This window comes from Nestor notabilis, unplaced genomic scaffold, assembly GCF_000696875.1.
Source record: "Nestor notabilis isolate BGI_N333 unplaced genomic scaffold, ASM69687v1 scaffold9113, whole genome shotgun sequence".
Lineage (NCBI taxonomy): Eukaryota > Metazoa > Chordata > Aves > Psittaciformes > Psittacidae > Nestor > Nestor notabilis.
This window is the reverse complement of record NW_009922397.1, coordinates 35640-62630: the sequence shown is the minus strand read 5'-3', so window position 1 is coordinate 62630 and position 26991 is coordinate 35640. Positions and strand designations below refer to the sequence as shown.

Sequence of the window (26991 nt, the reverse complement as noted above, 5' to 3'; positions counted from 1 at the left end):
AGGAAACATTGATTTTTCCTGTTCTATGAATACAGGGAGCTAACTGTTCCGATTTTGAAAAAGTTGTGAGAAAGAAATGGAGAATTTTGTTTCCTTGCTCTTGTTACTCAAATTATTTTTTCGCTTGATAATTTGTTAGGCAGTTCTAGTTTTTGGGGAGGATTTATTTATGAAACTTCATAGTGTTCTAAGTAAATTGTACTGCATTTTGAAAGTCATTCTTAGAATTGAGATTTTTATCAGAGACAGCTGGCAAAGGAGTGACCTCCATTAGTTTGCCATCTTAGTTGAATAAGACGACTGCAGCTTTTTATTTTTTCATGGGGGTTTGATGCTGAGTGTAATTACTGCATATTTTTTGGAACATTTTTTTCCCTGGAAAAGCATTTTTGGTTTTGCATAGATGGTAAAAATATTTTTGTAAGCAGTGGATAACTCCATGAGGTGGTCTTCAAAATAGTTTCCTGCTCTTTATCTCCTGAGTCCAAAGAAAATATCTTGGATCTTCTGTACTGCTTTCAGCTTAATAATTGTTCTTCACTGTTTATACAGTTAAATATTTGAGCAAAATATTGGAAGTTATCTTTTTTGTCTTTTTGTATGCCAGTGAAATGTACTGTAGTTTGTTTTGTGGTATAGTGTTACCTGTGGAGACTGCAAAATTAGTTTCTGCCTATGTGTGTCCGATAAGAAAATTTTAAAATTTGAATGAAATCTTTATAGATTAAAATGCATGGGGGGATATTTCTGTAAGCATTAATAATAACAAGTTTTGTCTTCTGACTTTGAAGTTGGCAGTCATGTGGGCTGAGAGCTTTCTTGGCTATGTGAAAAGCCTGTAATTTCTGTTTGCTCAGGTTTGATGTTAGATAGCATTAACAAGGCGAGCATAACAGCATGGAAGACTCTGGGTAAAGTAACTACCCTTAAATGAGTTTTACTTCATTGCTGTATCTGCTCTGCAGAATTGTGACAGCCTATTTAGTGCCTCAGGAAATGAAGAATCTACATAAGGTGAATTTTCTACTTAAATGCTTTATTGTCAAACCCTCACCCCTTTATTCTCACAGAGGGCTGGGGGAAATTCATTTTCCAGGCCTCTTTTATGCTGCATAAACGAACAGAAGCCTACAATTTGGTTTCTAGTGGCTCTTTTACATCAAGCTGGGTTATATAAGGGTATCTGTTCTGTAGTGATCTATCATGCATAAAACAGATTAGATGATTTCATAATCTCATCCATGTGAAATTTGTGGAGGAAAGAAATGCTACAAAATACTCTTCATCTCCTTTTGCACATAACCTTTGAATAGTTAAGAAGCTCTTCCAAGTCCATGCAAGACAGGTTTTCCTATTTTATGTGCTTTCTAGGCCATCATGGATGTCAATTAATTTCTTGTCTGGCTGAAGAACAGTAGTAGTTAGCAGTGTTTGGTTCTATTCCCTTACATACGGTCTTAAGCCTTCAAACTCGAGTTTGAAAGGCCTTTCAAACATGGCTGTAATTTTTAAGATGCTACAATTAGGAGTAGTCAGTTTAGATTCAATGAAATTTATCTTACAAATGTTCATAGAAAACCACTTTCACTGCTTCCGCCTTTTGCTAAGACACTGTCAGGGTCTTGGCAAAAGTGTTGCCATAGCTCAGTCTACTGAGTTAGTTCGGCCTTTGCTGCTTGCCACAGTCTTACCTTCCTCTCCTGTGCTGGCAATAGCGCTTCTGCACTTGTATATACCCTGCTTTGTAGAGGTGGTCTTAAGCTAGTGCAGTACCTTGAACCAGTTTGCTGTCCAGGCACAAGAAGTGGGATGGGACCTGGAAAGTTCACGCTTAATTTTAGAATAGATTTACAGCCTTACAGTACAGGTGCCTGCACATCGTTTTCCTAGTATTTATTTACAGAATTTAACTGCGCAGCTACTAACTTTTTTGACACTTAAGTGCCTGTTCCCCTTTATCCAGTGCCTCTAAAGAAACTAGCTGGAGCATTCTTATGCTTTGAGAAGAATTATAAAAATGACAGTGTGTGATTGTGGGTTTTTTTTTTTAAGCAACTCAATTAATGAGCATTTGCTAGGAGAATACTTGGTATGGAACTCCTTGTGTTTGTAGTTTGGAAAATCTTGCTGCTCATTCTGCAGAAAATTCTATATGCTGAATCTGTCAGGAAGTGAAGAGTATTAGTCTGGCTAACATTGCATTTTGAGGTGGAGTGAGGCTCAAAAAAAGTGCTGAGGTCTGCTATTTTCCACGTCTGAGTGTGTAAGGTATGTTGTAGAGTATTTTAATGATGAGAAATAAATTACTTGCATTTCACTAGTATTTCTTTTGGTTGACATGTATTTCTTTTTAGGGGATTTTTCTGTAGTTAATACTGCATTTCTCAATTGAAAATAAATTTTGATGTATTTTTTTAATAGCTCACAGGAGTCCTAGATGATTGTTTGTGTGACATAGAAAGCATCGATGACTTCAATACTTTCAAGATCTTCCCTAAAATACAGAAACTGCAAGAACGTGATTACTTCAGATATTACAAGGTACAGTTAGAGTGGTATTTTCCTGAACCATTTAAATAAAATCCAGAAAATACAGGGAGGATTACACATTAAATCAACTTGTCTGTATTGAGTTGTCTTTTAGAAGCCCACAGATCTTTAATTTGATTGTAGCAGGTTTTCAGTCCCTGACAGTTATGTTGGTAGTAAGTTGTGTTTGCTGTGTTAAACCTGGAGTCAGTGACAGTAAATTATGACTACTTTTATTCAGCTGATAAAGGCAGTATCTTTGTACTGCTGCATCTAGAAAGGATTGTATATTAGCAACTTTCTGACAGCATGCGATACTTGTTTTCTAAGAAACCTGTGTAATTTGGAACTGAAATATTCCAATGATTTCCTTTTTTTCTAAGTTGCTATCTTAGTTCTAATTTTAGTATGTGCTATCTAGAGAACTGTCATTCCTTTGATAAACTGGTAAAAGTACTCAATTTTCAAGTAGTGTGTAATATCACTTTTTAATGACTTTAAGTACTGTTTTTCTCTGTATTAGACTCTAATAAGAAAAATAAGAATTTGAAGCCTGATAGTTCTGTTTTGAGATATGTTTAGCTTGAAATTTGCTGGTTTGTGGGTTTTTTTTCCCTTCCCTCTCAGGACATAGCAAGCTATTGAGCTGATCTGGTATCAGACAAGTCTTAAACTCATGCAAGATAGGGTTGTGAATGCAAGGAAGGAGGAAAAAGTGCTAAAATTTTCCTTTTCTAGTCTGAGCAAGCAGTAATGTGTAACTTCACCCTGAATCTCCTCCTGCTCCATGGTACAGTTCTATCTTCACTTTTCAGGAAAACAACATATGTGCAACCTCAGTGATAATACATCACATAGTAGTGGTAATTAGATTCTCCAGAAGCATCAGAAAGATACAAAACAGAGTATTTGAAGAGGAGGAACAACAGGTACATGGGTTTTATACAACAGTAATTTCACCCTATAAATTTAGAGCTAATCTTAATTTCAACAGCAGTTCTGCAGAATATACTTTAATGGTGTGTTAAAGTCCTGCCCCGTCTTCCTAATCAGTGGGCAATTACAAGGGCCAGTGTGCAGTCCGCACATCAACACGCATTACTTAGTACTTGGAGATGTGACAGGGAAGAATTTGTGTTGAACAAGCAAACTGAGTAAGACATATTTTTTCACCCTTTCTCCTCTGAATAAGTAACAGAGAGGTTCTTTATGTCCCTGCAAAGAATCATGGAAGTGCTGTTAAGCAGATAGATGCATATGGAAGTTGCAAGGGTAGGTAATGATCATCTATGTCAACTACAGTGTAAGTAAATACTGAGTAAGCATAAGGGGAGTATGCTTGCTCTGGGTGTGAAAACACTCCTACTCTGAAGTAATTTAGTTTGTAACAGAATTTGGATCATGAACATTTCTAATTACCAGCCACAGTGTTCCCATTGTATTATAGTTCAACAGTCATATAATATATCATACTGAATGGACTAGCTAATTTTTATTTAAAGGACGAAGAAGACTTGCTTTTTAAACTCTTGCTGAAATTGTGCTGGGTGGTTTCTAGACAGTGGAACACTTCTCAATGAAAGAAACAAGGGAATAAAAATTTTTGTCTCTGTGTAGTTTTATACATCAAAGCACACAGACTATGGAAGCCTCGTGATAATGAATCTGACTTCTGTGACAAGTATTGAGTAATACTCTGAATGATAAAAATGAAATGAATACTTCAAACCCTGAAAAAAGCAGAAGTTTGATATAGTCTGCGCATGATAGGTGTTGATTAAAGTACAAGCACTGTACGACCTCAGTTTGTCTCACATCTAGGACTAGTATATTTGCAGGTGTTCTTTCTGAATTAACCTGCACTTTAGGCAGCAGTATTCTTTTATTTACAGTGTTTCTCTGTGTAAGAAGTTACTGCATAAGTTGTTTGTATCTTCCTAAGTTGTTAGCATTTTTTATTGTTAGAGTTTACTTTGGACAAGGTTGTAGTCTAACTATGTCAGCTGGTCTTTTTCTGTCAGAAATTGGTGGGAGGGGCATGTTCTATATATTAGGTCTTACTGTGAAAGTGACGTAAAATGTAGTACTTTGTGCTTTATTTAAAAAAGATGATGAGTGAACAGGTACAAAAAAATTCTAGGATTTTACATTCTTTTTTTTTCTAGGGATGGTGTTTGTAGAGTGAGTAGAGGAAAGGGGGATGAAGCAACCTAAAATCTCTGCTCTTAATGTATCTGTGCTAGCATGACTTGAACTGTAACTAGAAGATAGTTGTCATCACTTCTAAGAAGTCATACCATCTGCTTAATGTCTTGTTAGGGTTTTTTTGACTGACGAGTATCTTTAACATTTATAATTCCCAGTTGCGCTGAATAAGCACATGAAAATGGAAACCTGGAAAACAGTTTTTCCTTCACATGTTATATAGCAATTGACTTCGTGTGTGTGTGTTGAAAATACAGAGAGAACTTACTTTCTGAAAAGTTTGGTAGAGGAATTTGGTATAAAAAGGGGCAGTTGAGCAAGTCAAACATTACGTTTTAGTCTTTGGGGATCTCTTGTGGTATTGACAGAACACTTGAAGAGGGCATTCTTTTTGTTTTACTTTAATTTGGGTACATAGTATCATAGAACAATTAATCCTTCAAGCAGTAGAGGTTGTTTCTTTATTTCAGGTCCATAGTTGTGCTTTTTATTTATATTTATATTATTTTTATTTATTAAGAGAATAGACTAGGGAGAGTAAAATCTGTCTATAATTCATCTCAGATTCTTCATATTGTGTCGGCTCTGTATCAGAGGCATATTGATGGGTTTGATCAACTCCTCATATTGATGAGTTTCCCTTACGGTTAGTATATGGTGTATAATGCCAGGCAGGAAAAAAAATAGTAATAAAATTAATTCAATTCAGGCTTTTTTATTGCTGAGTCTCAGGTTTGACAGTTCAGTGACCGTAGCCGTTGGGCTTCTATTACTGTATTCCCCCCTAGAACCAGGTCATTTAAAGTGGGTTTTATCACTGATGTTCCTTTGTGTAAGACTAGTGTAAGGGAAAGCTGGGAATTTTTTTTCCCTTCACTGAATTTCACATTGACAGTGCAAATGTAGTAAAGTGCTTTAATCTCTTGCCATGTAGTATGTGCTAGTATATGTGGTACTTGTTGCCTTGATTGTGCCATGTCAAGAAAAATAGGAGCACTAATCATCACAGGCTTTGCTGGTAATGTTTCTGAAGTCGTTTCTCTTCATTATTTGTATTTGTATATATCAGATCCCTAATTTGAGGCCATTGTCATACTCATTCTTCCTTGACTTGCTATGATGTGTAGTAATGATTGCCTCTTCTTATTTCTTCAAATCTGAAATCACCCAAGCACTTATTTGAGTTAGGAAACTTGTATACTAGTCTATCCTACATCAAATGTATTTTCTTGATCTGCATAGTACAACTGATTGTAACTACAACCATTTTAGAACAATATATGACTGATTTACCTTTATTTTAGTGGTTTATGTACTGCTTTGAAGTTATGTTAGTGGTAAGAGGTTTAATTTGTGCTTTAATATACTGTGTATTTACTCCATTGGAGACCATTATCACTAACAATTCTACTGCAGCAAGCTTGATCTTGTATACTCAGATGGAGAGTAGTTCAACCAACCAACTGACCAGACTCCCACAAAGCCCCTCAAACTTGAATTTAATGCTTTTTCCTTTTATCCTCTCCTTTAATTTAAAAAAAAATCTTGATACTAAAGAGCTCTCCCTTCTTTCCACCCCCCACCCCCCTAAAAAATTGTCTTATGTAAGTGTTGATTTTAAACTTTTGCTTTTGTATATTTAGGTCAACCTGAAGAGACCATGCCCATTTTGGGCTGATGATGGCCATTGTTCTATCAAAGATTGTCATGTAGAGCCTTGTCCTGAGGTATGGATCAAATAATATAAAATAGAAAACGGTTATTCAGTTAAAAATTTTGCAAATTTTCAGTGACTACTACTATACTAACTATGTTTACTAGTGAGACCTTAAATTTACATAAGTCACAATACAATTGTTTTCCATTTAAAAAGCAGAAATACAACCAAATTATTTAAAATCTTAGTCATTTTACCAATAAAACAAATAACTTTAAGAATAAGTCTCATCTAAGGTCTAGCACTGTTTTGGGTATAACAAGTTGAGAAGGTAAAGGAGCAAGTTAATTATTTAAAACCAAGTTTACTTCAGTCTCTGTAGGAATGATGTTTAATTTGTAGATTTTAATCAAGCATGATGATTTCTATGAACAGTCTAAAAGCTGATTTATTTGTTTTCAGAGCAAAATACCTGTCGGAATTAAGGCTGGGAGCTCTAATAAGGTGGGTGTGACTTTTTAGTACAGACCTTCAGTCTTGCCATAGTGATGAAAATGTTAACATAACTTATCAGTTCCTGTATGTGGCTTTACATTTTTACTTTTATGTATAATAGTGTTTCTGACATAGCTGGTACTGTCATTCTGAGTCTGTCATAGCTTGAGAGCTGGTGCAGGCTCTCAATCGATGACAGGCTCTCAGTCAGTGAATAACCAGGGACATCAGGATGTGGCTACAGAATGCCTGATACAAAATTCTTCATTCATTTTGAATACAGACCACCTTCTATAAAGCCATAGGCTAAGATGTGCAGAGGCAATAGCAGTACAGTCTTTTGTAAGAATCATGTACAACCACAACCTCTAATATTGAAAGAACTTAAAAGATTACATGTAGTTTTTCCATACTTAATCTTGAGCAGGTCATTAGTCTAAAGATGATTTAGCCATTAGTCTAAAGAGAATTTTTGTTCAAGTGTTCAGTGCAAGCTTAAGTAGTCAGCCTGTGCTGTTGGCGTTTGATTGCTTCTCTCCAAGTGATCCTTTCTAGATCACCAAAGTGCTATTAGCAAACACAAGGAAGTAAAGAGGGTATATATGTCTAGAAAAGAGGTCAGAGCAGAAAGACAAGCAACCCTCCTCCACCCCCAAATCCCAAACATAGTGCTGAAGAATAAGGATTTTAGCAGTTGGTGGGATAATAGCGCCTGTATGAGAGATCTTCCTGTTGAGTGCATTGGCTGTGTTGCAGGCTCTTATTTACTCTTGCTTAACTATCATATCTCCATCCTGCCCAGTACCTTCTGCTGGACAGTCGTAGTTGGTGATTGCTTACCTGAGTGTGGTTCACCATGTCATAAGTGACCGTTAGCATTAGGTTTAGACTTTATGCCAAGACAGATTACCAAAGATAGCTGAGAGGAATACTTCATTGCGATTTGATGACTTCTGTGTCCTGCTGTCAAAAAGAGCGCAGGCAAGTCTGGCCAAGCTTTAGCTCAAGGAAGTCTCATCTACTGTTTGTATATACGTTGTTAAGCTCACTCAGAAGTAAGGTGTGCCTCTTCCTGTAAAAGTTTCTGCTGATTGGAGAAGAAATGTCTTTTTAAATATCAGTCATTCACTGTTTCAGCACAAGCAGCAGTACTTGTTCTGGAACATCTTTGGCACTGTCTCTGGGCAGGAGATCTTGAGCTTTAGCTGAATAATCTGTTGCTAATTCTCTTTTTCTTTTTTTCATTGAGACTTCTCTCTTAAAGCTTGATTGTAGCGAAACTGACTCCTGGATTACTGTAATGCACCCTAAAGAGGCATTTCAAGACTTTAAAGACTGTTTTAGAAAGAATTCTTCTCACAGGCATTTGAACTTCCTCATTGATAATCTTGAGAGCCATAAATAAGATGTTAATTAATAGCTGTAGGGTATGCTGTTTTTCAGACACTTCACATGGGCATATCGAATTGGACTTTGGAAGTTAAAAATCAGCCACCTTTTGCTTTCACCACAGTAAAGAAACTGGGATAGCTTATTTGGGAAGCTATCATTTGCTGGTATATTTGCTGCAGTTGTTTCTTTTGAATTGCCTTCTAGGTGTTGCAACCAGCTACAGTACTGAAAATTTGGCAATTTCATGCCTTTAATCTGTAGCAGAACAAAGACACTAATATTTGTTGCTTCTCTGTCAGACAATGAAATATTTCTGCAGGAAAGTTGTCATCAGGGCTGATGTAAATCTTAGCTACACCATTTTCTTACTTCTTATGATTCAGTTCAAGGTCTTTCTTGGAGCCATTTAAAAATTCACAGTCTCATTTAATATCCCTTTTAAGGAAACATGAAACTCATCTTAGTATGATTTTTTGTTTCAAGGACTATGCAAGTACTGTGCTATTAGCCTATGCTTGGTCCATTTGGGAATGTCCTGCATCTTGTGGATTACCCTTTAAGTACTAGTTTAGGAGGAAAAATAAAATAAAAGGTGTGTTTTCTTCTGGGTACATACATGTCCAGTAGGTCTCTTTGGTTCTAATGGTGTCTGCCTTGGAAAGGTGAAAACTTCAAAGGCATTTTTTTAGTAATGAGAGCTATAATATCTTGAGTAGATATACTCAGGGTAGAATCCTGTGGAGAAGTTTTCTGTGGTCTAAGTACTTGACTTCTGTTTAGTTTCCCATTGCCCTGATGAGCTTGTAAACTTCTAGCTTTATGTAGGCTTTTGAGAGGTATTTTTATTTGTTTGTTTGCTGAACAATGGAGAGAATAGTTCTTTTGAAAGCTCATCAAACCATAAGGACCAGGGTTACACTTGCGCAACTTCCCTGCGGAAGTGCAGCTAACAATACAGGATCTCTTTAGTTCTTGTCACCTACACAAGCTCTTTGAAATGGTGCTGGAGAGGCACAAAGTAGTTTCCCTTTCAATAGTCCGTTTGACTGGTGAACGTGTTTTGGGAGAATAGGCATTACAGTAGCTGTTGTGACAGCTGCTGTATTCATCTTGGAAGCAGGGGTTGGGATGCAGTAACTCAAAGTTATAACATTTAACTTAATACTTCTTGCCCACCTCTTTTCTGTTTTCTTCCAGACAGTGCTCTTACAAGATCCTGCCTTAGCAGGAGCAGATACTTTGTCCAGGTCTAGTCAGTAGTCAGAGAGCACTGATCTGATAGCTATTGCTGTTGAGCACTGGAGAACAGTGAGGACTGGAAGCATGTTTTGAGACTTGAATGTTCATTCTGTTTGAAACCTTCAATTTAGGATTATATACTTGGCAGTAGTTTTTTTCACTTCAGGGTAGGGATTGGTTTGCAACTCTAGACATGCAGAATGTTTACTTCAGCATCTCACTTTGTTGTTTCATCAGCAGTATGTGTTTCATTCTAGGTCAGATCTGTTCTTTGTTCATATTTTCCCATTTGACATCCATATGATGCTAAAGAATGAGCCCCCACACCTGGTATATCCAAGAAAATTGAGTGGGATGTTCCTTCTAGAGTAAATATTTCTTATGGGCAAGGCCACTAATAAGATTTAAATTATTTGGGTTTTTTAGCTTTAAAATACTTGGAGTTTTTGATCTCCTTCATTTCTTGGTCTTCAGTCAGTTCTGCTATTTTTCCTTGTATTGGTTCTGGCAAATGCATTTTTAAAGGAAGATGTGTTGCCTACTCATCTAAACAGTTTTAATGAAATCCTTTCTTTTTTTGAGAAGTATTGTGATACATTTTGTACGGGTGCTTTGCCTCAGGCGTCTTGACCATAAGTCTGTCTTCAGAAATGAACTATTCCTTTTCCTTTTAAATTTATCAAATTATTATTGTTGTTTTCTGAAGGGTTGACCAAGGCCTTTAGCTTCTGTTTTTATTTTCAGTTAGTTTTGGATAATAATCCTTCATGTCAATGTCTATGTGCCCTGAAGTGAAGGGAAGCTCTCAGTTACTTAACATTAAATAATTTTCTTTATTTCTTAAGGACTGCAATAAGATAGAAATCTCTGTAGACCTAAGGCTCAGTCTGAAAAAGAAAACACAAATACAAAAACCCCCACAATTAACCAACCTACCCTAAAAACACCCAACTCCAAAATCCCCCAAAAAGAGGAAGTTTGGTTTGTTTGTCTATGAAGAGAGCACTGATGCTACCTGTTATGTTCCAAAACTGTTAAAAGGATTTTTTGAGCTTTAAGCTGACAGGCTGAACAAATTCCCTGCTGACATAACTATGCTATTGTAGAACAGTGGTATTGAATCTTTAATTCTTCAAATGCTTTCCTTAGAGTTTTTCTAGTAGTAACTCTATTTTTGTGGATTACTTTTTAAAAAATACTGTAGAGTCAGAGTTCATCTTAAATACTTCAGTTCTGGCTTTAAAATAATCAAAATTTGAGTTCAGCTTGAAAAGCCTGTTTTCAGACCTGTGCATGTCTAAAGCATGCCAATGACCAGGATTAAATGAAACATGAGGGGAAAATGGCCAAACGTACTGAAATGACCAAGGCAACTTGGGGTATGATTATGCTTGCAAAACACAAGGTATGTTTATAGGTGTGACACTGCTTGTCTTCAAGTTCTTTTTATAAGAATGTAAGTAAGTATCTGAAACACTTCAGAACTCCATTTAATTTAAACAAACAAACAGAAAGAAAAGGCAAAAGAAACAAAATTTTTACATATTTAGCTGAATTTTCTGTGGTAGTTAAACCCACAAAGTGCAATGGGCTTGATGAAATTAAGTGAAGAAAAAGAAATAAGAAATGTTTCAGAATTTTACTGCATCAAGAATCTGAGAATGTTCCCTAATGTTTGCCAGTTCACTGCTAAACCTAGAAATACCTTTCACGTCTCCTGTTCTCAGAGAATTGTAGGTGATTCATTTACATATTAAATATGAACTTTCTTCCAGTACTCAAAAGCAGCAAATAATTCCAAAGAATTGGAAGACTGTGAGCAAGCTAACAAACTGGGAGCAGTTAACAGTACCTTAAGGTATGCTGTGATTAACAACAACAGTACAAAAATTGTAACAAAGGAGCATTTCATTTTGTCTGTCTTGGTTTTGCAATGTGCTAGTTTTTGTTATTCATTCTTTCCATAACTCATTAGAATGTAAGTGTGAAATGATGCAAGAACATCTGAAGGTGTTATGTGATAAGTAGATTTTTTTTAAGTACACTTTGATATTATTTGAAAGAGGTGAAAGAGGTATCTTATAGCATGAAGATTCAGAAGAAACTTGCAAATATCCCTGCCTTTTTTTCTACTTTTTACCAGTATCAGTCTTTGTTATTGAAGACTGTGCTGGATTAAGGGGTTCTGTCCTGCTCTGTCCTTCTGTTACACTGATGTGCCTGTTTGTGATGATTCAATGAACCAGATCAGGGAGCTTGTTGAGTTACTTGTGGTGTTGGCAAAGTTATTTTTAGCTTGGATCAATTCCCTGATCTTACTTGTTGCATGGCACTGTCAAGGTTGGGTGGGAGGAATTCTGCAGGATAGTGTTGCCCCTGAGTAGGAAAGTGTGTGGAACAGCACTTAGGAAAACCTGCATTCTACTAGATTCCCCACCTTTCAAAAGCAGAAATAGAAAATCAATTCCCCGCTGTTGACGAAGAGGCGTGGTGTCTTTGGCCACAGATTTCAGCAGTTCTACCTGATAGAAATGTTGACGCTCTTTCCTGTCATCTGACAAAATGGGACTGCTATCAAAAAGTGACTACTTCTGCCTGATTTGCAGTGTTATAAACCAAACTGGACAGAGCCCTTATCCAAGGTTTTTTTAGGGGAAGAAAGAAGCTATTTACTCTCCTTCACTCCTGTAGGGCAAAAGGAGATGAGATTGAGTACACATGAAGAGCTTAAGAGAATGTCTTTTGCAGGAGTAGGATAGACAATTAGAGTTGGGAGAGGATCCTGCAAGTGCAGGAAGAATTTGTGCCTTCTAGGCAAATATCCATGTTCTCTACCTAGCAGTGCATCATCCTCATGGTTTTGGGTTATTTTCCTTTATCAGCTGTATTTCTTGTGATTATCAAATCTTGCCTGCTAGTAATTACTGGAGAAGTTCCTCACTTAATGCCAAGTATGAAGTGTCCTGTTGTGATCTGACAGAAGGTTGGAAATGTATCATGTTATAGAATTGCCTCTGTTTGTAGAATTGAGCTAGTACTAATTTGATCAAACAGAATAGGCTGTTTGCATTATTTCAAAGTGCTTCACTGCACCTTGGAGTGAAATTCCCAATCTTAACTTTGCTTACATTTTGCTGTCAGTGGTGTTGCATCAGTAGTTCTGTGCCACATAGAAGAAAGCATTCAGCTTTTGGCACTGTTTGTATTTCATAGCATGGGAACTTCAAAGTACTTGTCTCTGGTACAGTACACCTTTGAAAATGGAATACCATTATTATTTAAAAGGCTTAAGGTAAATCATATTCATAGCATAATTTAGCTTAGAATTTAGACATCCAGTCTCCCACTAAAAAGCAAGGCTAACTATTGTAGATGTCATTGAAAGTACAGGTTATGAAAATATGATTATTCCTTCCCTCTCCCCTGCCCTAAGTGACAGCTGCTAAAGGAATACTTTGAAGTGTTAAAAATGTATGCTATGAAGGTATTTTACCAAGCTCCTAGTGAAGGAAGAGAAGTCACTGCTGCAGCACAGTTTGTTCAGATAATGATGGAAAAATCTTTCTTGCTGTCTTAACATGAAGATGACTTTTTAAAGTATTGCAGTTGATGCCAGCTTGAATCTCTCTGCAGCTTACAAGCAGTAACTCCATGTATTCTTGAGTTTCAGATACAGTAATTCAGAATTCAGTTTCAAGTTAACTACTATATGTGGATTGTGTTTCTTTCAGTAACTCATCTTGGTGGTGTTTATTTAAAAGTTTAAAATGTATCTTTTTCCCCCTCAGTAACCAAAGTAAGGAGGCTTTCATTGACTGGGCAAGATACGATGATTCACAGGATCATTTTTGTGAGCTTGATGGTAAAAATGTTTAAGCTTTCTCACAGTGCTTGTTTTATTTGCTGTCTCTTAAAAAACACAAAACATTATAGTTTCTCTGCAAATAAGTGTTTTTAAAAAGTTTTAATTTTGTGCTAAATGGAGGTGTGAAAGTTCATGTCATCTTACATGCAAAGAATGCAATTTTTTACAAGGAGCATTTGGTAGTCTACACAATGCACATTCACTGTTACCTCCTCATAGTGTAGTGAACAGGAGACTTTGGAAATAAAAAAGGAAGATAAATGGGAGGGGTTAGCATCTAATTTCTAAAAATCTTCTCACAAAAGAAGTTGCATCTGGCACAAATACAGCACAAATTACTTACAGCTGATTGTTTCTTGCTACTATATTATTTTTGTTGCTATTCTGTCTATGCTTAGACTGAGTTTGTTCCTCCTGCAACCTTGCTATGTTTCCAAATGATCTCTGCACTAAATTCACCTGTTATCTGGAAGGACTTCCTTATTGTTAAAACATTAGGATACTAGATTGTGTCTTCCCTCTGCTCCACATATGTGAATCTTTTTATTTGCTTGTAATGTTCAAACCTCAAAGGAATGTTTTTCAGATAAACATGAGAATTGCCAAGTTCAGGAATGACTGCTAAAGGCCTTTCTAATAAGTACCTTAGAAAACTTATTCTTCTAGGAAGACTTAGAGCATAATACAAGGTGGTTTAATCTACCTTTAGGCTTATGTTTGGAGTCACCTGAGAAAGTAACAGTTGTAGTGGACTTTCCAAATGCAATTCTCTTTTAGCACTTCTTCTGTGTCTCATCTGTGAAAGTTTTCTGTATAAGCTGTGTCTGTAATAAATGGTCGGTGAGCATTACTGTAGATCTGAACTGTTACATGCAATAAGCTGCAGTTCTTTCCACTATCTTCAAGCTGCCTGTTTACATTTTCAAGAGGACTCAGTTGGGAAAGGTATAGTTCAGGAGCATTTCGCTATAATCAGTGGTTCGTGATTATAACTCCATCTCTCCTTACATTATGCCCTGCTGAAGGGGGATGTACTGCCCTCAGCTGTGTTTTTCCAGTGCATTTTTTCACGTTAAGCTGATTCATCTTACTTGAGTATCAGGAAAGTAAGTTGCCATCTCCCCTGGATTGTTATGATGAATTGGCTTACCAGATGAGTTTGTGAGCTGGAGCAGGGAGACATGAGGGAGAATAACTACTGGCAGTGACAGGAGGAGGTAGAAACTCTTGTTCTCTTCCTCTCCTCTCTTGCTGATGGTGAGAGAGCTCTTAATTCACTCAACTGTAGCACAAGACCATAGAATCAGTTTTACTTTTTACTTTAAGCTTTTTATTGGGCTTAATGATAAACTAGATAAGGGAATTGATCTAGCTGAAAAAAACTTCATGGCCCAGGTCAGCTTTCCATCTTTCTGTTGCACTGCCCCACAGACTCCAATTTATATGGATAATGAGAAGAAAAAGCGGAGACCTGAAGTGTCCAGGAAATGTAGGAACTACTTAGGTTAGGCATGCTGTCAAAGAAATAAAGAAAGCTATAATTTGGCATTGTCTCATCTGGCACTCACTGTCCTGTGTGTCTTGTGTCTGTCTCTGTTCTTGCTATTACTGCTGAAGCAAGGCTTAACTGCTTATGCAGAATTGTCTCTTCTTTTTAGAGCAGTTTCCACTCTGTTTCTGTGGCATTTTTTGATATCTGAGGAAATATTCAGTGGTACTGCTTGGCCTGTTCCTATGAATAAATCTCTGGACTACTGGCTTGTGTTGTATGTGGGGTTTTTTTAAGAGTTGCTCTTGACCTAGAATTTCAAAGAGGAGGGAGTCTGCTTTTTACTGGTTGTAGCTGGAAACTTAGGTTTCTATTCATATAGAGTTTTTAAGCAGAGAGAGTACTATTTCACAGTTTTCTTTGGATATCTTACTTGAATTTGTAGTGAACTTCAGAGATGAGAGTATAACTTGTTGAAATGCACTGAAATAAGGTGTTTCTTGCCATAACCAACAGAGCATTCTGCAATATGCTGAAAGTTTGTTCATTTAAGCAATGTGGTCCAGATTCTCTGCCAGTATACAAGGGTTTCTGGTGGGGGGAAGGGGATTTAGCTAATAAATACACAGTATATACCAACTACAAGATGCACTTCTTCAACCTTGTCTTTATTAAGAAGGCATTTTAGCAGTATACCCACTTCAAAAAAGCAACCCTTCCCAATCAAATACTGACAGACAGATAAACCCTGAATTTGAAGCCCATTTAAAACAAAACACTGTTCATAGCATAGGGTGAGAGAACATGTTGCATGGCAAGTATTTATGGTGGAGTTGAAGAAGCCATATAGGTGTTCAGAAGTTTTAGAAATTATGGCCACATAAGAGACTTTGGAATAAATTCTATACTTTTGAGCTTTCTGTTTGGTGTGTATATTGCTGTATTTTTATGTACAAAGCATTTATAATCCAGCCGGAAGACAGAATAGTATTATACAATACCTCTTATTCATATTAAATTCTGTGACTGTTTTTTAAGATTAAGTCTTTTTTAACTGATGAGTTAGAACATGTAACAAAAGGTTTCCTATTTAGATGAGAGATCTCCAGATGCACAGTATGTGGATTTGCTGCTGAATCCAGAACGTTACACTGGATACAAGGGGCCCTCTGCTTGGAGAGTGTGGAACAGCATCTACGAAGAAAACTGCTTCAAGTAATTGTGAGGGAGGGGAAGCCTATCTTTTATATTTGCATTTCAGTTTAGCTTAAAACTGATTTTTATGTTTTCTGTCTCATTTTTTAGGCCCCGATCTGTCTACCGTCCTTTAAATCCACTGGCACCTAGCAGGGGTAAGTCTTGCCTGTTTTATTTGTGTCTAATGTGTGTCTTTTAATATAGTGACCTTCACAATAAAAGTGATACAAATAGTAATGTTCAGTCTGTAGATACATTTTATGCTTTTTTTAATTTCCTCTGTAGCAGTAGCTGTTAATTTTTAAATACTTGGACTAAGATTTGTGAGACTTGATGACATACCTGCTTAATCTTATTGCATAGGAACAGGCTTATTAATGTCAGGGGAGCTAACGTGAAAACTAAAATACATCTCAAACTGTTTAGTAGGTGTCACAGTAATTTTCCAATGCGGATGGGAAGGAGTTAAAGTTCAACAAAAAAATCAGCACTGTGTTCTTCCCTTGTTCATTCGGGGGTTGTTGTTTGGTTGGGGTTTTTTTGTAGAGCATTATCACTTCAGCTCATAGTCATTCTGGTATAATGTAGCTTTACAGTTTCTATCTATAATGTTTACTGTATTACAAATGTACAAATAATTGCATTATTTGAAGAAAGAGTGAATACATAGGAAGGCTCAGTTATCTGCAAGAGTGGGTAAAATATGCTAATGATTGGGGTTTAAGTTTTTTAATTTAAATGGAAAACTATAACCTGGTGTTGCAAATAAATCCACTTTCCCCTGTCAGTGTGTCTCATTTCCATTAAAAATTTACTGTTAGCCAGTAGATTGAGTTAGACACCACACATTAGAAAATCAAGATAGCTTTTAGTAATTACAAATATTAAGAAAATATACTGCTGATGTACACAAATAAAAAGAAGTGCAAGAGCAGTTTAACTCGGGGATCAGAATTTCAGAAAGGAACATTGGTCAGGTTGTTGAATAATGTGAACTGAAGAAGATAACTTCCTAATGAACTTTCTGAAGCTAAAATATACTTTTCAAGAATATGTAAATGAGCTACTACTAAGATTTCAAATTCTTAGTGACTTTTATCATTATTATAATTTGTTTAGTCTCAGAAAGTATTGAGGAGGAGGAAGAAGATGGAAAGTAGCCTATTTCTTGTAGATTAAATAAAGTTTCTTGCATTTATTGGTTTGGGGTTTTTTTTTTTTTTCAGTTTTTATAGTAAAGCCTGTGTTTCATTACTGCTTTGCTGTGGAAATTATCTTTTTAATGCTTATGGACTTTTAAATTTTGTTTCTTTTTTTTTTTTTTTCCCCTAAGGAGGAGATGATGGTAAGTCACCTTGTTTTGCTTGACTTGCAGAAATGAAGTAAGCATTAAAGAGCTTTGGACATCTGATTTATTCACTTTATTGCTGTTGCATAAAAGGGTGGGAAAGTTATGTTTTTATGCAGATGATTGATCAGAAAATGTTTTTATTGGGATAATTCATTTGGAGTAGGGGGAAAGAGAGCATAAGAGCAGAAAACAGTTCTGTTGTTGATTCTTATCCTTGTAACAGAATATGTGTTGTGATGTTATTAGTGAGGTAACTGGAGATGCATAGATTAAAGGATTCTTGGGTCTCCTGCTGAGCCTGGTTGATACTGATGTCAGATTACTTAAAAGAAGAGGGACAGTTTTTTGTGTACTGCCTTAAATGTCCTTGATTTTGGGAAGGTGGGGAGAGAGTGGGGAGAAAATTTGGTCTGTCTGCAGTGAGGCAGACTTTTAAGATTTTTTCAGTCAGCTGATAGCACTCAGGCAAAAGAACTAAGCCTACAGGAAACCTTCAGAAAGCAGTCAAGGTAAAGGCTATCAGATATAATTACACTCTTCCATCATGTCTTTCACCACTAGCACGTCTAATCAGGCTTGCGCTTCCATACACTTCTGAATGCCCTGACCAGCAGCTTAGTCATGCCCATTCTTGTTTTTCTCCTATTCTGACCCCAACATATTTAAACTAACCTCAACGTTAAGCCACTTCAGTGCCTCTTCTCACTTTAATAGTTGAATTACTTAGCTTTATGTCCAGATGGCAGCTGATGTTAGTATGCATAATAATTCAAAGATACTGTGATGTTGAAAATGAATGTTCTTCATTTAACTGTATACTTTGTATTTGCAGGAGAATCTTTCTACACATGGCTAGAAGGTAAAAGCTCTTGGATGGGTTAATATAATGTTAAATTCTCTAGAAGAAACATTGTAGGGTTTTTTTTTTTTCCATCTCCCCAAATATTTTCCATGGTGTGGGCTTCTTAATAAATTGTGCAGAACTTCAGAGTGCCATTCAAAGAATATTTTTTTCTTGAGGGTCTTTGGAAATCTCAGTCATTTAGATGGTATACTCCTTTAAATCCTTCAGTGCTTCACCTTTTATAAAGGGGGAGTTCATTCCAATACCAGCTACTTCAAATTTTCTGCACATTTTAGGCATTTAAACAGGGACATTATTATTAATAACATCGCTAAGAATTTTTATTTAAAAACAGCTTTAAAAAAAAAAGTATTTGATGGTTCTGTTCTCAGTATATAAACTAACATGAGTATAATATGTGTTCAGAAGGCAATTTGCTTTTTATTCATATTTAAATTTAAATCATTACTACAGTGATAGCAATCAAAATCATGTTTTGGAGGTGTGTGGAAAAGTAAATGAGTTAAATACGTTTAATTTTAAACTTCATTCTGCCTCTCATAAATCTTTTACTTGTCTAGTTGGAAATCTCTGACTGGTGCTGTTGTAGGAAAGCATACACATTTGTTTGCTATTTAATAAGTAGTCTTCGTAAATGAGGTCATATCTCAGCCTCACAGATAGGCTTCAGCATCAGCTGTTCCTGCTTCTATTTGTGGAGATTGAAGTGGCAGGGAAGTCACCCAAACATACCTTTGAGAAAGGAACAAACTCCTTAATTCCAAGTGAATTCCAAGTGTAATCTCTGTCTCTGGGTCTAGGTGATAATGTAAGTAATTTATCCATTTAAATTCTATTTTGGCCACCCAATGCCATTGCATTTCTGTTTCCACTGTAGAAGTCAGTACCTATCAAAGTCATATTTTTCAAGATTTTCATCTGTGCATTTAAATTTTCAGCGAATTTATGGTAGAGTTGGGAAGAAATAGTTTTGCTCTTTTCCAATGCCACAAGGTTTTCTGGGGCTTTCGATGTTTTTCGGTAAGGTCACTAACTCAGTGTTAGGTTTAATTCTAACTAGGATGCGCCACAGTATAGTTCTGGTCTCCAGACTGTCAGAATTCAAGACTATTTGAAATTTATTGCTCCAAACATGTAAGCATCATATTTTTGTGTGGCAATTTATATGTGCTAGTTGACCACATATTTATTTGACTGTATTTATTAGAACACTAACATACCAAGTAAGAAGTGTCAAACTTCATTCTTACTACTGCTTTGTATAAAAAAAATAAGAGGTAAGTTTTTTCTATGATGGATATAAAGACTTACAATGCTGAAGTACTGTAATTGTAACTCTTGAAAGATAAACAGTGCAGACTTGCATCACTGAAATGTCAAGGTATAGTCATTTTAATACATTATTTCCAGTATTTAATTTGGGGCCTGTTTGCCTTTTTTCCCGGACAGGTCTTTGCCTTGAGAAAAGAGTGTTTTATAAACTCATTTCTGGACTTCATGCTAGCATCAACTTGCATCTGTGTGCAAATTATCTTCTTGAAGGTAATTTAAGTCTATGTAAAGTTGCTGGATGGAATTCTACAATGTATGTAATATGTATTGGGGTTTTTTTCTGATTTTTTTTGGTGTGTACTTGGTTGCTTTTTTCATTCTAAATATGTATGGTTTATTCACCCTGCCCTATTTTTTTCCCCTCTGTACAGAAACGTGGGGGAAGCCTTGCTGGGGACCAAATGTGAAAGAGTTTACTCGCCGCTTTGACCCTGTTGAAACAAAAGGAGAAGGACCAAGGAGGCTCAAAAATTTGTATTTCTTGTATTTGATAGAGCTGCGTGCTTTGTCAAAGGTTGCACCATACTTTGAGCGTTCAGTTGTTGACCTTTACACTGGAAATGGCCATGAGGATGCTGAATCTAAAGCTCTCTTACTAGATATCTTCAGGGACACCAAGTAAGGCATAGGATTATTGTTGTATCAATTGTTTGAAATTCTCAGTTATGTTCACAAGTGAGACCAGATGATTCGTTGGTAGGATAGGATAAGGAGGAGAGTGGAATGAAGAAATAACATTAAGTAATGGGAGAACAAGAGGAATTTGTATATTTGACAGGAATAGATGAATATTTTTCAGGTTTGAATATACCAATCTTTACAAAACAAAAAATTAAACAAAAATTCTCCTCCTCCCCCAAGTCCCACACGACACCCTACTACTTTCTATTTGTTGCTTTCTCTTGATTCTTCAGTATAACGGTGCTGTGTGGTTTCGTTGCTGTCCCTGCTGATAATCTTAGTAGGTATTTGAGATGTGATCAGACCACAATTGACTGAAAGGTGAACATTGAGACAATTTCAGTGGGTATTAGAAAGAAATCTTGATCAGTGGAAACAGAGTGAAGAAAATTCTCAACAAAACTGTAAATAACATATTTCAAGTTATGGTGATCGAGTAGTAGAACTGATACCATTCAGTAAATTTTTTAAAAGCTAATTTGTAAAAACTAGGAACTCTGAAAAGTATTGCACACTGATGGCATCAGCTGCTCACCAACCTTGATGGAACACTATGTCAGCATTTGGGGTTTTTTTTGCATTTTGTCTTTATTAGGTCCTTCCACATGCACTTTGATGAAAAGTCCATGTTTGCTGGAGATAAAAAAGGAGCCAAGTCATTAAAGGTAAAGCTTGCTTTCTGAATGATACCCAAAATGTCCATTTTGGAATTAAGTTGTGTTATTTTAGAAAACCTCTCTACCTACCAGAAGTGTACTGCTTGGATGGGAAAAGGCTGGGGTAAAAATTTAGAATCATATCTGAGGCCTCTTAATCTGCAATTGTAATAAATTAATATGAGGCATTGTCCTGAGCCAAGCAGATTGAAATCTCTGGTTTAGTGCCTTGGGTCTGCCAGCAGGATTGTGGTGAGGCAGATGAGTTGAACTGCATTACCCATTGATGCAGTGCTGTTTTTTTAAATAGAGTATCTGTTTCACATTAATATAGAATCACAGAATGGTTTGGCTTGGAAAGGACCTTCAGATCATATCGTTCCAACCTTCCTGCCATGGGCAGGGACGCCTCACACCAGACCATGTTGCCCAAGGCTCTGTCCAACCTGACCTTGAACACTGCAGGGGTGTAGCATTTACCACTTCTTTGGGCGACCTGTTCCAGTGCCTCACCACCCTCACTGTAAAGAACTTCTTCCTTATATCTAATCTAAACTGCCCTTGTTTAAGTTTGAACCCATCACCCTTTGTCCTACCACTACAGTCCCTGATGAAGAGTCCCTCTCAGCATCCTTGTAGGCCCCCTTCAGACACTGGAGGGCTGCTGTGAGGTCACCATGCAGCCAGTGATGTTTGCTTAAAAACCAGATGCCCTATATAATATAATATAGTGCAATATGATCTTACACTTAATATAAGAAAAGCATAGTTCCTGGACATGGGAACCTAATGTGAATGCTGTTACTATCTAGCAGCTTCCAGTGCTAACATGCTGATGTTCAGATTGGTACGCACTACAATTCCACAGTTGGAGTGTACCTCAGTAATAACGGTCTGTTTTAATACTTACTAACACTTTTAATACTTACCTCAGTAGTATGGAATTTCATCAGCATTAGAGAGAATACTATTAGAAGGGTGCCAGCAGTTCATCAGCTCAGCTAGTGTTTTTCTCACCCTTAAATATTTAATTGAAATCATCTTAATTAGTCCTGTGCTGTGCTTGCTTCTGCTCTGACTGAAGCTGCGAAGCAACAAGCTACCCATAGCTTTGGACAGGAAATGTCTTTTGTGAATTGTAACTTGTTTTCCTGCTTTTCAGAAAGGTGAGTTGGTTCAAAAGGCATTTGAATAATAGAAGAAAGATTGACTGGTCAGGGACACGGATACAGTGCATACAGCTCAGAACGTTTTGAGATAGTTGGTAGAAACTCAGCGTATTACCCTGAATGTTCTGTATTTTGGTGTTGGTTTGTTTTTTGGGGGGTTTTGGGTTTGGTTTGGTTTTGGGTGTTTGTTTGTTTGTTTTTGAAGAATTAACTGTTAGCAATGTCTTGTAAACAAGATTCTGGGTTTACGTGGACCTTTGTTATGGCCTGACCACAAAAAGTAGTGGGTTTTTTCAGTTTTAGTAATAGAGAATTGATATTCTAGTGGTACTAGGTGAGTTAGTTAGCCTTCTGGTTTTGTGAAGCTGAGAGATAACTTTAATTTAACCTTTTTGTTTGTTTTGTTTTGTTTTTTTAACTGATAGGAAGAATTCAGGTTGCATTTCAAGAACATATCCCGCATAATGGATTGTGTTGGATGTGACAAATGCAGGCTGTGGGGCAAACTACAGGTACAGTTTATTGTGTGGAGGGGGAGGTTAGAAGGTAAGCATTTGTTTCAGTCTGGCAGGATGCCTCTTACCTTAGCATTCAGACTTTCTGCACATGGCAGATCTTTGATATCATTACCTATATATTAAAGATGGACATCTTTAGTTCACTGTTAAAAGAAAAGTTAAAAAAAGAAGTCCATTATGTTTAGCCAACAGCTGCTTAGTTTACTAAAAGCTACAGTTCGTGTTCTCCAAAAACAAAAAAAAAAAAGGAATTACTTAAAATATCTTTTAAAAGTATTTAAAGCAGATGCTTCATGGCAAAGTCTTAGTGGCAGTCAATATCTTCTCTGTATTCTGTGATCAGATGAACCTGTAGAATCACCTGTGGGAAGCTTTCCTGGATATACAGCACTTGCTTACTGATTAGAAAATCCATTGCAAGGCTTAACTCTGCAAATTGAGGCATAAGAAAAAGAAGCAATTCAGATGTTTGCAATTTATGCAGAAGGCAGCAAATGAATGCAGAGGTGCATAGTAAAGCTGGAAGTTGAAAACCAGTATCAATTTCTGGACAATTACTGGTTTTATTTTATTAAGAACAAGATTTTAAACCTCAAGACTAATGTTCAGTCCAGACTGAGAATGGTTGTTACTGTGGGATATCTACTGAACTCTATAGCATTAAGCTTGTCAGAGTTCAGTTTTTAAAGAAATATGTAACATAAAAAATGTGGTGGTTTCAGCTGCATTTCTGGAGTTCTGCCTACTCTGTCCTAGTGAACATTTCTGATCTGTTACTGTTGTTTCCTTCTCACACAAAATGAAATTGGGCCAGGTTCCCTGACCTATAAAATTCACTTGCAGCCATCCTCAACCACTTCTTGTCAAAACCCAGTGGTTGTTTCTGTAGCCCGATTTAAAAGGGGAAATAAGAATAGCTTCTGCTGTTTTAGTTCTGTATAGAAAATAGGGATTGAAACTGAAACTGCAATGTCTGCCACTAGGACTGGAGGTGGAAAAAGCAGAAGTGTTGTGATACCTCATAATAAAATCTAGTTTGACTTTGAAGGGGGAGGGGAGAGGATAAGGAGTGATCTGATCCAACAGCTCCTGCAGCAGAGGAGCATCTGTAAAGCAAGGGGCAGGAGGGAGCTGGAAGTCTTGTAACAGGTATGTTTTCATATGCATCTGCTGTGGCTGAGAAGAAAGGAGGTGAGAAAGGAAGAGATCAGAAACACAAGGATGAAGAGCAAGTATTCCTGAGGAAACAAATGTTCTTAAATAAGTGACTGAACCAGGTACACAGTCGATGGCAAGCATTTGCATTAGTGTCCTTGTTGGTGCACAGTTCTTTGGGTTAAGGTAGTGTCAATATACAAGAATTGCACGGATTAATAATTTGTTACTTTTTTTATGATTTCCTGACTGGAGGAGTGATCTTACTGCTAAAAAAACCTACTGCACTTGGTTTTTGTAGACTCAAGGCTTAGGAACTGCTCTGAAAATCTTGTTTTCTGAGAAGGAAATAAAGAGCCTTCCTGAGAATAGCCCATCAAAAGGTTTTCAACTCACACGTCAAGAAATAGTTGCTCTTGTAAATGCCTTTGGAAGGTAAGTTGTTATCATTTGTGTAGTAGAAAAAGCATACAACTTCAGTGTCACCACTCAAGTTCTATGGAAAGATAGATATGGTACTGTACAGGTAGCTGTAGCTTTCTAAAGGCTGAATTAATGATACTGATAAACTTAATGCCATCAAACTGAGTATGTGGAGTGTTTATTTATTAGCCTTGGTCATCATTCTGTGTTTTGATCTAATTTTTCTATCTCAAATCCCATAAAGTCCATCTTGTGAGAGCTGGATTTAAGTCTCTTAAACAGCCATCAGCATTAGACTTTGAGTGTATATTCTGCTTTTTGACCATGGGCTACAGCTACTCTGCATTTTGTATTTCTGTTTTAAATGTGTGTATGTAAAATGCAGCAAAAAGGAAGAAGAGTACTTGGGAGACTTTTTTTAACACTAACTGTTATTTTAGCCCTTAGGTTTTTGGATATTTGTGTTATGATGTAATTGTTTTTGTTAAACCTTTATCCCATTCAAGTGACGAAATAAATTAACACCTTTAAAAGACGTCTAGAACTTGCTTTGTTCATCATGCTAGTTCTTCACATCTTGAATTTAACAATTGCTTCCTGTTTAAAGGAATGTAATAAAACATTACCTCTGCTTAGAGTTCTTTTGAATGTTTAATGAAGTTGACAAGTATATATAAACATATAACATTTAATCTCTATAATATATTATGTAAATATAATGGTGAGTCACATAGTAGATCTTTTGAAGGAAAGTAGTATATTAAGTGCATTCATTTTTTGGAACAAAATTGTGTTGGGAAAAAACCAACCAAAGGGCCCCATGGAAGGTGATGATTTGCACTTCTCTTTCACAGTTGACTTACTAACACTGAAGGGTTTTTCTTTTACAGGCTTTCCACAAGTATAAAAGAGCTGCAGAATTTTAAAGTTTTATTACAACAAACAAGGTAATGAAGGCCTTTGCACAACTCATTAGTGAAGACCATTTACATGACTGCATTGAGCAGAAGGAACCGATCCTTACAGGACTCATATGAACTGAAAAAAGTAAAAACAAATACCAACTTGAATATTTATGTTTAAGCTACGAATGGTTATTAATTAGAAAAGATATTTATGAATGAAATATATGGTTTTTAAATGTGTAAATTATGCTGATCTGTTTATTTTTAAGTTCTCTGCTCACAGTCTGTTGTACTGAAACTTCATAATTGTTCTTTATTTCCTTGTCTTTCTGAGGCAGTTGTTTTATATGAAAATATACATTACCTCTCCCCTGACTTGGCCGGTTCTGAGAGAGGGTGTTTGCCTCTCTCCAGTGCTGAGCTTCAGTGTATTCTGAGGATGGGGTTGTGCTGATTCTGGCTGTCTGAAAGATGAATGGAGGGGAAAAAAATTAAAAAAAAAAAAAATAAAAAAAGGAAGTGGGGCTCCTGTTGAGTTCTGACTTCTCCCTGTAATAGGAAACTTATTTAATAGGAAATTTACTGAGCAGAAAATTGCATTTCATACTGACCTCTATTGCATCATGCTGATAACGGGTTTTTTTTTCCTTCCATGCTGCTCTTCACAATGTCCTTCTTTCCTTAAAGCACCTGCCTTGTCTGTGATGCAGCACAGCTCGGAGTGACTTTTCTGCAGCCCCTGGGCTACCTGCACTTGCTTGGGGGTGTGGGGGTCAGGAGGGGAGGTGGTTGGCGGAGCGCTGGAAAGCCTCAGTCAATCAAATTCGCATCCACACTGTTTTATTTTCTAGGTTGTAATCACAGGTTCAGTTTCCAGAAACGGTCTTTTTGGTGTCTGAAATGTTAAAATAGCACATTTCAATCTTTGAGCTGTGGAAATAGATTTGCTCTTTATGGGTTATGTTCTAGTGCTGCACTTACAAGGTCAGTGCAAAAAGTAAGAACTTGTTTTTGTAGTCACTTTGGAAAAAAGATCCTTTTTAATATTCAGTCACACTGACATTTAACACTGCATGATCTATCTATGCAATCCCTAACTATCATCTTCTTTAAAAGGATATTCAGCATTAAAAAAACGGGTATGTTAATAACATAACATTCATAAAATAAGAAATTACTCATGTATCATTGTCCAGAGATGTCAATGATAACTTACCATTGTCCAAAACAGAATCCAGAAACTAATGAGTAGCAACCAAATGTTGGTTTAATTTAAAATGAAGTAATAGTTTTAAACCAGCATGTTTCAAAGAGAAGTTATGAATGTGGGAAGTGCTGGTACAGTGTAGATACATCTCTTGTTTTTTAAAAGTAAGTCTTCACAAAATAAAGTGCTCTTAAACATTTTTCACTCTACCAGATATTTAGTGACCTGTTTATATAATTGATTGTAGCTGTATTGGCTTGAATAATGTGGTCCTTTATAGCTGAGATTTTCTGAAAGCCGGAATATGCTCCATGTCCTTCATTTCCAGACTAGCTTCAAACTTCTACCTGACTGGAAATGAGATAGACCATTCTGCTGACACTTGCTACTAGAAAGAATACTGTCTTTAAACAGAGTCAACTCTCCTGAGGCAAACTGGAATAAGGGAAAAAAAAAGAGGAAAACCAACCAGCTAACAGCCCCTCCAAGTTTTGGTGATAGCTGCACAATTTGGCAATGAGCTGGTATCCAGTGGGAAGTTTCTGTTTAAGTCAGTAGTTAACTTGATATGGTGTTAGAGAAAGCTGATGCCAGTCTTACCTGGCAGCCTTTCTTGCCTTTGGGCACCCATCTATGTCTGAGCATGTTGCCACAGGCTTCC

General features: G+C 36.6%; 1 protein-coding gene across 1 annotated transcript; it reads left to right on the top strand.

Moving 5' to 3' along the window:
* Positions 1-2421: 2421 nt before the first annotated feature.
* Positions 2422-25589, top strand: ERO1LB (ERO1-like beta (S. cerevisiae); the record flags this gene model as incomplete). Its single annotated transcript, XM_010011596.1, has 15 exons — positions 2422-2541; positions 6378-6461; positions 6854-6895; positions 11293-11375; positions 13306-13379; positions 15966-16086; positions 16177-16223; positions 17402-17413; positions 18252-18278; positions 19734-19826; positions 19988-20234; positions 20893-20962; positions 22548-22634; positions 24097-24230; positions 25109-25589. Coding segments are annotated over 15 exons (1302 nt in total), but the record flags the coding sequence as incomplete, so codon positions are not given.
* Between the last annotated feature and the right edge of the window lie 1402 nt (positions 25590-26991).